A 10,245-nucleotide genomic window follows, 5' to 3' on the forward strand; every position below is an offset into this window, starting at 1 on the left:
GAAGAGAGAAACGCGTGAAAGAGGAAAAGTTTGGCTCGACTTGTTCTCACTTCGACGGTAGATATCCTCCTAATTGACAGATCGAACGGAATATTAATCGCGGCCGCGACTTCGAAACGCGGTTCCTCACTGTCGCAGTTTCTCGTTTCGCTGAGCTCGAAAATAAAACGGCCGGCCGTTAGAATTAAAAGTGATATTTCACTGTCGAAAGTTGCCAGTGAGAAGAAATAATAAAAAAAACAGGGGAGGGGAGGGGAGAAGAGGGTGGGGGGCGCGGATAATAGAAATAAAAAGAGGATGGAAAAAAAAGGAAGGGAGGGGGAGGAGAGCGGGAACAAAAGGGAAATGGAAGGGAAATATAAAATATGACAGTGGGCGCGGTAGAGGGGGGAGATAGCGCACCCCCCAATGGACCACTCTTGAAACACGATGAAATTATTTCGCGAGAATACCCCTCCCCCTCCTTCCTTCCCAATCTTTACACGTGTATCGATAAATAACGTCTCAACAATGGCCAGTTTATCGTTTGTATTACTTCACTATAAATATTGCTCTTCTAAACGAAATTGTATAATAATAATAATCTGTCAAAATTTGGAAGGAGGAAAAAAAATTCGATATTTATATTTTTATATCTATTCTTTCTTCCATTTCTCTCCTTTTCTGAACACATCTTTCAAATTATATAATATTTGTATAGAATTCTAAGAAAATTTTTATAGTTCTATCATATCGTCGAATCGATAGATTTTTTTTTTGATTTTAATTGTTTCAGTTTTTAATCATTTTGCCATAGCAGCGACTCGATTGAAATTCGTTGAAATTAAATTAAAAAAAAAGTAGAGACGGAAATAGAAATAACAGTAGATAAACGATTCATCGAATAATCTTATCCCTTCCCTTCGATACAATTTTTCTTCCACCCCCCGTTTCTCGCTGCACAACAACAATCTCGTGTTTTCCGATCCGCGAATTTCCCTGTATCGAGAAAAAAAGAGAAAAAGAAATACAGTGGGGATGGAGGAAAAAATACGAGGAACATTTTTAATTCCACAAAGTGGCCCAAAGTGCGGGAGCGAGCAGCGCAAACAACAGGAAGTTCCGCTTTTGTAATCTGGATCCGTGGAAACCGGAAGCGGTGGCGGTCGAAACTGATTTCCAACCGCGTCTGGAAATCAATCGAAGGAGGGGTCGCCCCTCTCGCCAATCGAATTCAGTGTCTCTGCTTTGTTTCGATCTTGTTCTGATCTCTCGAACCTTCCTGCTCGACCAATCTGCTCGAATCTCGTTCGTTCAAGAAGAATCGTTCCGCTCGAGAAACGAACGTTCATATTTTTTGACAATTATTCATTGGATCTATTTAAAGTGACAGTGTGTGATGGAAAAGAGAAAAAATTGCGAGAAAATTCTCGAATATTGTTAATTTTCAATTGGAAGAAAAATATAAGAATAATAATCGAGATAATAATCGTCGGTTTCTTAAATAAATATTATCTTTTTTAAATAAGATTCGTTTTAGGGTAAATGTACAGGGTATATCGATATATTTGTGGAAAATATTTTTAGAAAAATAGAGTAAAATAAAAGTTGATGAAGAGAAAAATATCGGTTAATAAGGTTTGTTTATTAAATTATAAATAATTTAAAAGAAAGAGAGTTTTATTTCGAACACTAGGAATCGATCCTCCAAAACTGTTCCATATTAATATTACATATGGAATCCTTATTAACATTAGAAAAAAGAAGAAAAATTTTCCACAAATATATCAAATACCCTGTATAATCATCAATCAAAAAAAAATCCTTATTAGAAAAAGAAAAGAAAAAAATTTCTATAAATTTTCATAAATATATATCAAACACCCTATATAATCATCGATTAAAAAAAGAATTCTTATTAAAAATCCCATTAGAAAAAAAGAAGAAAAATATTCCACAAAATTTCTATATAAATTTTCATAAATATATCAAACACCCTGTATAATCATCAATTAAAAAAAAAATCCTTATTAACATTAAAAAAGAAGAAGAAAAATATTTCACAAAATTTCTACAAATTTCCACAAATATATCAAACATTCTCTATAATCATCGATCAAAAAAAGAATCCTTATTAACATTAGAGAAAGAAAAAAATATTCCACAAAATTTCTACAAATTTCGACAAATATATATCAAACACCCTGTACAATCATCGATCGATTTTATCGATCGATGGTTCCCTCTAATCCTGTACGTGACTCATCGTACGCCAGAGAGCGGCTAGAAGTGGGTAGTAAAAGTTGGGAAAAGTGGAAGGGCAAACAAAAGGTAAACACGGAGTGGAGTAATTTCAGCGTGGTCTAGACGACGGCGAGGCGGAAGCATGAATGCCGTCACGACCAATTCCTCTCTCCCTCCGTCACTGTTATGGAATCGCGTAATCGGCTTAAGCAGGGAGAGGAAACTGTGTTGCCTCCCTCCTCCTGTCGAGGAGGAGGACCTCCTCGAGGTTTACGACGGATTCGGCATATGATCCTTTCCGCGATCGTAAAGGAGCCTCTCGATCGATCGTACGACCTCCTCCTCCCCTCAACTTCCTCTTTGTGCCCTTCGCGTTTCCGTCTCGACGATGTTTGCACCGCGTTTCCCATTCTTCGACGAGGAGGGGAAGGGAGAAGGGTGATTTTAAGGGCTGTCTCGGTTGATGTCCCATCGAAAATGAACGGGGTTGGAGAATAGCAACACGCTTGGAATTTCAGACGGCCAGATATTTCTATTATCGGATCTGGCTTTTTAATTTGAATTAATTCGTGAAAAAGGAAATCGTTAAGATTGTAAAGATGCGAAGGGGAAGTGAAGTAGAGAATAATACCTCGACTTGGGGAGAAAGTTAGTGTTAATAGCAAAATTTTTATTATTATATCGAAGTAATTTTAAAAATGTTTGGAAAATTATTAATATTATTAATATTATAAAATTTAACAAGAAATGTAGAGATAAATGATTATTTTGTCTGAAATAATGGAAGAAGAAACAAATGTAAAGATAAGTTTGAGTAAATCCTGTTCCAACGAATATATATAGATACTCTACGTCAAAAAAATGGATAAGAAGATTTTGATTAATTTTATAACTCACGTTTTCAGCGTCGGATCCGATCACCAGGCAGTGTCCGAACCTGGGTCGATACGAGATCGTGTCCGTGTTACATTCTTACAACAGCGTGGAGGACATATTGGGGGTGGACGGTGACCAGAGCATGGCGAATGCGGCCGAAGTTCAGGATGTTAGGGTGACGTCGACACCCTATCCGGGTCGGTGCCGTTATGGCAGTGTCCGCCGATTGGATATCGGTTGCAAAACACCGGATCGCATGGAATTCGCTACGTCGTGCAGCGATGAAACCCCATCAGGTAAAATTTTTGGTAAATTTTTTTTTTTTTCAAATTTTCAATCCAATGACAGGATAAGTTTATTAATTTCGTTTCAAAATTCAAATTCTGATGAGATTATAAATCGAGCCGAGGGAAGTTCAAATAAATAATTCAAATGAAAATAAATTTGAATACGTCTGTTTTTATATCAAATTTTATTTTCGTAAGATAGAGATTAAAATATATATATAAAGATCCAGAAATATTCTTAATTAATTTATTCCTCTTGACACTAACTTGACGCTAACTTTAGTTTTTTGATGGATGGAGAATTGCCTCGTTTAATCCTGTTGTATAATATTGTTAAATTATTCTTGTCTTTCCGAAGAAATTTACTTCTAATCGAATCTTCGTTCCTTGTTTGTTCCTTGTTCATTCTTATATTGGTAAATAATTATATTAACTTTCTTATTTCCTTTGGAGATAAAGAAAATAACCTCAAAAATATTATAAGTTGTATGTATGTTTCTAATTTTTATGTTATATGAACTTTTTCAATTGTCATTATCCCATTATTATTATATTATTATTATGTTGTGTAAACAGAAGGGTTATAAAAGTTAAAAAATCCCGAGTGATTAATGCTTGTTTCTCTATTTACGATATTTTTCCTTCCTCCGCTGACATTTCTGCTATATTATTATCCCCCTCCAAAACAAGGGAAACGAAGACATAAAAATTCCTGACATCCAACGAGATGACGAGGGCAAGGAAAGTGTCTGAGAACATTGATAGCTTTGGAACATGGCTTTTGACGTTTCTCAGACGCGAATCCTCATGTTGGGGCGGCTATATCCGAGGGGCGGCTACCCTCTTCAATTTCGTAAAACGTCGTTGAATAACTCAGTTTCTCAGAAGCAATTTCGGAGGAGTAGTTTAAAGTGACTCGAAGAAATAAAGGTAATTGTACATAAATGAATACAATTACGTATATTTAAATACGTATCGATTCAAATATGTTTCAAATTATTTAAAACCATCAAATCTCTCTCTCTTTCTCTCTATCCATCTAGGCATCTATCCATTTTGCCATTTCTCAAATATTAGAACACGACTAGGTTGAGAGACACTGGCGCCAGTGTGTCCTTTTCTCATTATAAAAGTCTGGAAAGTGTCTGAAGATGTCATCAACCGACTCTTTCTCTCCAAAAACCTTTCCAACCTCCTCTCTAGTCTCCTCCCTCTCGATTGTCACACCTGTCTTACCTGTATCTCACCTCTTTAGAATCGTCAGAGCGTCAGAGTCGCAACAAGCAACAGTCGAACAAAGTCTCATAGGATTAAGGCCGAGTTATTCCCTATTGAGAGAGACGCAACCTGTTTCCTTCTTCTTTCTTTCTTCTCTAAAGCAACTAAATTCACGAAGAGCGAGCTGCGTGACGGCGTTGCCCCTCACTTCACCCTTCCTTGTACGCAAACTTTGCAGCTTTATTCGAGTGTACGTGTTTATGACGCGTGCCTGCAGATCCGCTCTCGTTCAAAGGTTAGGCACAGTTGGGTTCAGAGACTTTGGTTGGCCGGCTGGGATTTTTGATACGTGAATAGTTGCCAGGTGAAGTTGTCGTTTCTTGATCTTTTCGAGCAGCAATGAGAGATGATCAGGAATTTATGGGGTGAATGGTCGAAGATAGGAGCCGTTGCGTTGTTGCGAGATCTTGAGAGGTTGAGACCAAAGAAAGAGGTGCGAGTTCTTTGGATGGTTGTGGCTGAAAATAACATTTGTCGAGTAAAATAGATGAGTGATGGGTTTTTTGTGGTCGGTGTATGAGTCATCTAAATAAAAATCGTTGCTAAGATTAAATTATTAATTAATCGAACAGTAGTTCAATTGTGTATCTTGAGATTTAAGTTGAGATTCAATTGCATCATTTCGAAAGTTATTCCGTTATTTATTTTCAGCAAGATTCTAATCCCAACTGTAAATGAAATGAACACTGTTGTAGAAATAGATGTGATTAACGATCGTTGTTAATAGAACTGGTTTCGAGATGTTCCTCTTCCTGGAAAATTGAGATCCCTGTTTGTGGGAAGTCTTAACGACCAATTCGCGTTTCTTAGGTTAAAAGAGGAACTGGAATCCCCTTGTTGACAATGTTAAGACACCAGGACCCGACAAGATAAATCCTCAGTTATGTCAATGCTCTTCTTCCCCGTAAAACAATTCTAGATACAGAAATATTCTCGCATTTCCATCGATTTTTGTCTCCTCTGCGAGTGTATTTTATTAAAAAAGGATTTTTTGAAGAAGAAGCAAAGTTGAGTACAATTATATTCCATGAAGAAGGATGTTACTAATTTGTAAAGATATGAAAGCTATTATTAATGGAACAATTTTTAAAAAGTAAAAACGTTAATATAATTTATAACCATCACATTCATTTCGATAATGAATACGTTAAAATTAATTTACCTTGAATCTAATAATATTCACTTGAATCTAAATTAAAAGGGAGCCAAAGTTTTAAAGTACGATTAAAATATTACATTTTTATTCGCACTGTATAACGAATATACGTCGTCAGAGTGGATTTTAATTAATATCGTCGAAAGCTAGCAAGTTCCCTCTTTGAAATGCTTTTCGAATTGTGTCGATACGACGCTCCGTTCCCAAGATATCGTCCTATAAAGAGGAGCATAATTTCGTAATATTTCATCTCCATCGCGCGCCACTCACTGACCTATTCCATTCCCCCTCCACCTCCTTCTTCTCCCCTCCTCCCACTCGTGTCAGCGAGAGACGTTGAGTCAGCAATACTTTTTTCACCATTCCTAGTAAGCACTCAACATACGCACTTCTAGGAATAAAGTGAATCATAGGGATCACTAGACGTCGCCATCTTCCACTTTAAGCGGTCAAACTTTGGACCCGCGTATCTCGGAAACGGATTGAGCTATCGACTTGGAATAAAGTGCATTTTCAAGAGCGTTCACTGCTTCGAGATATATTCCCAAAAGAAAATATCGAATTCTTTTTAGAAGTTACTGATAAAATTCATTCTTGATTATACATTACGTTGTAGTTCATTTGAGTTTTATTAAAATTATTCGAACATTTTTACAAATATTTCTCGAATACTTCGAATTTAAATCGTATCTTTATCGTTCTTTTACACGCTTTGTTCAAATTTTCTCAGAAGGTTGCACGCGTTCCATGACATCATATTTAAAAAAAAAAAAAAGAGAGACAAAAGGAAAAACAAGCGAAAGGAAACAATTTCAGAAACGCGCTCCAAATGTAAAGAAGCAATCGAACGGAAGAATCTATCAGTATTTGTGGATCAGAGGCGACAATGCCGAGTGACGTCCCCCTATTTTTGCCCCTTTTGAAAGCATATTTGGTGAAAAGGTGCAACCTTCTTCTCTGTCCGCTGAATTTTCCCCGTTGTTTATTTCCGTTTTCTGCGAGCTGTCGCGCGGACGCTGTAAATTCTCATCTTTCTATCTTTCCAGCCCCGATAAGGTATCCGAGGAGCCGAGACAACACGCCAGATATCGACATGTCGAAGCGATTTACGGCTTTCGTTTATTTCGTACCCGTTTGTGCGCCTTTTGCTCCTCCACAACTCGTAACACACAGTCGACCTTTTTCCACTCTAAAAGCCGCGTGTCCTTTGTCCGGGGGGGGGGAAGGGGAAGGGGGATCTCTATGCTGTGAGGACCATTTTTCAAGGATTACTTGAAACGATTTACACGACGATGTCAACGTCGCAGTTAATTTGGGAAGGGGGATGAAACAATTCCAGATATTTTGCCCCTCTCTTATAAATTGTGCGCCAATATATCGGAAGAATCTTTTCGTCTCGTCCTTTCAATAATATCGTACATCTTGTATCATTCTGGATTTTTTTCCGGATTACTTTTAAGATCATCGTCGAACTTAACTTGTCCATTTTTTTTTTTAAATTCTGCGAGATAAAACGAACATAAGACAGGTTAAGACAGAAAAATATTTATAATAAATATAATAAATATTCAGAAAAAAGAAATGTCGATCGTTTCACGTTCGCGCAATTAAAAAAAAAAAAAAAAGAAGAAGAAGAAGAAGAAAGAGAAATTCGTCTCGTACAATCTATTTATTTTTCTTTTTTTCTTTTTTTGCGACCACCATTTCCCTGATATAAAGGTTCGAGCAGCGTAAAAATTTAATAATCGAAGGAATTCTAATTGCGCATAGTTGATCATAATTGAACGGTCTTAACCGGCTTTAGTCGACGGGGGGATAATTTAATTCTCTTTTCACGAACGTTAAACCGGCTCTCCTTCCTTTAAAACGGTGCCTCGTTTCAATTGCTCCCATTTTTACGTTTTCTCCCTCTTCTCTCTCCCTCCCTCTCCCTTCCTTTAACCAACCCTCCTCTCAGCCTGTAGCCTGTAACTCGGTCGTGAAACGACCCTTAAGGTGAACGAAATCGAACACTTAAAATCGTTGCATGGGTGATTACCCATTCAGTACTTTCGTTAGAACGATAAACGTTCCTCCCGTTGCTACGAGAATCTCTTTCCTCTCCTCCCTTCCCTCCCCCCCTCGAAGCCGATAAACCGGTCGGAAATCGTGCTTTCATACCTCGATTCTCGAAAATGGGGTCACATTACCAACTATCGTGATATTTCCATGCTCGGGGCAAGCGTTCGTTCAACCATTTCTCATCTTTCCTTCGTCTTTTTCTTTCGTCCCTTCGCGTGGTTCAAGCGTATTAACCGATCAAGCGTATTCGTTTCTTCCTCTCGAAGGGAGAGGAGGAAGAGGAGGAGGGATTCGTGATGAATTTTGGTTTGGTTTTTTTTTTTTTTTTTTTTTTTAACACCGGTTATCGGTATCCGTTTGCAGAGTATTTGTGCCACGGAACATGGATCGAGAACGACACAGCGTATCTGGTGGCGAGCACCGACGTGGGACGATATTGTCTCGTTTACAGTGCATCCGCAGCGGCGACAGGGAGCCGCGAGCTCTCCGTGACGGGTCACCTTGCCTCCTGTCCCAGAGCACCTCATCGTCATCTTGTGTCGTGGCAGGTCAACCTCACGTCGTACGGTGGGTATTATTATAGCAATTATATGTACAAGTAATCGCATTGTTTTGTCTTAATTATAATAAATAAAAATAATAATAATAATAAAGTATTCGATAAATTTGAGAAAAAAATTTGAAAGTTGAATTGTTGATCGAGGGATTGGAAAATTGAAAAATTTGGAGGTAAATTTTAAGTGATTGGAGAGTAAAATTTAAGATTCAGAATTTGGAACTTGAGAAATTTTGAGGATTAGGAAATTGTATATTTATCGTAGAAACGAAATAATTGAAAAAATGGAAAATTTGTAACTTTGATGACTAGAAAATTGTATGATTAGAATAATTTAGAGTTTGAAACTTAAGAAAATTAGAATTTTGGAGATTTTGAGGATTAGAAAAGTGTATATGATTAATTGTAGAACAAAATAATTTTGGAAACTTTGAGTTTGCACAACAAAATAATTGAAAATTCAAAATTTGTAACTTAAAAAAAAATCTTTGAGGAGTAAAAAATTATATGCGTGATTAAAAATTTAGAATTTAGAATAAGAAAAGAATCTTGGAAATTTTGACGATTAGAAAATTGTATGTATAATTAAAATAATTTAGAATTTGAAAGTTAAAAATTTTGAATATTAGGAAATTGAATGTATGTTTATTCGCAGAAACAAAATAAATAAAAATTCAAAATTGATAACTTAGAAAAGGATCTTGAAAACTTTGATGATTAGAAAATTGTATGCATGATTAGAATAATTAAAAATTTAGAATTTGAAACTTAGAAAAGGATCTTGAAAATTTTGATAATTAGAAAATTGTATGATTAGAATAATTAAAAATTTAGAATTTGAAACTTAAAAAATCAGAATTCTGGAAATTATACACGATTAATTACAGAACAAAAAAATCAGAAAAGTCTTGGATACTTTGATCGTGTAACAAAATAATTGAAAATTTGTAACTTGAGAAAGAATCTTCGAAAGATTAAAAAATTATAATAGCCTAATTAAAATAATTAAAAACTTACAATTTGAAACTTAGAAAATCAGGATAAAATTAAAAATACAGAAGATCCTGCCAATCGTAATTAGAACAAGGAGTAATAAAGCATTACGGGTCATCACGGTTCATCTCATCCAAGGATCTAGTATTGTGGCAGCTCCATCTCGCGTCATTGTCAGCGACGTGTCTCGTTTGCGATATTGATCAGATTGTCCAAATCGGTCGTCCGCATCAACGCTAATTAATCAGCTGATTCCCTTTATCTTTCATTGAATTGTCACGAATTCTGAGAGGCACGAATCGACAGAGTGATCCTAGAGGAATTGAGGATTTCTATGCAAGTTTAAAAGAACGACGACACGAGGGAAAATTTCTCTTGCACGTTGAATAGAACTTTTTTTTAACTCATAGATTTAGAACGGAGTATGCCTTTCTTTCTACTAAACCGATTAGTTCAATCGAAAAATTGAAATTCGGATCGAAAAAAAGAGGCAGATGTTTTAATCGTTCAAACGAAATCGAATTTTCAAATTGGAAAAATTCGGATATCGAAGCATTATTAAAATAAATTAGAAGATAATATATTAAAATATTATATAATTTATATATATAAATAATATATAAATTAGAAGAATCCGGATGAAAATTTATTAAAAACTGTTGTTGACAATTGTTTGGAAAATGAGATTTCGTTAAAAAAGAATTATTATAACCAAAAAATAATTTGAAATTCATCCTTCCAGCTCAATGCGGCGATATCTCGACGGCCACGTCGTGGACCTTCCGGATTTCCGCCTCGGTTTACATCCTGGCTGT

General features: G+C 36.1%; 1 protein-coding gene across 1 annotated transcript in view; it reads left to right on the top strand.

Annotated features, from left to right (window-relative positions):
- The window catches only part of LOC102677831, a 352,155-nt gene that overhangs the window by 341,101 nt on the left and 809 nt on the right, over positions 1 to 10,245 (top strand). Inside the window, exons 12-14 of the mRNA XM_006610354.2 lie at positions 3,129 to 3,395; positions 8,245 to 8,448; positions 10,173 to 10,243. Coding sequence (XP_006610417.1) covers positions 3,129 to 3,395; positions 8,245 to 8,448; positions 10,173 to 10,243 — 542 coding nt within the window. The remainder of the gene's footprint in view (positions 1 to 3,128; positions 3,396 to 8,244; positions 8,449 to 10,172; positions 10,244 to 10,245) is intronic.

The sequence above is a fragment of the Apis dorsata genome, unplaced genomic scaffold (assembly GCF_000469605.1).
Source record: "Apis dorsata unplaced genomic scaffold, Apis dorsata 1.3 scaffold_73, whole genome shotgun sequence".
NCBI classification, from domain to species: Eukaryota; Metazoa; Arthropoda; class Insecta; order Hymenoptera; family Apidae; genus Apis; species Apis dorsata.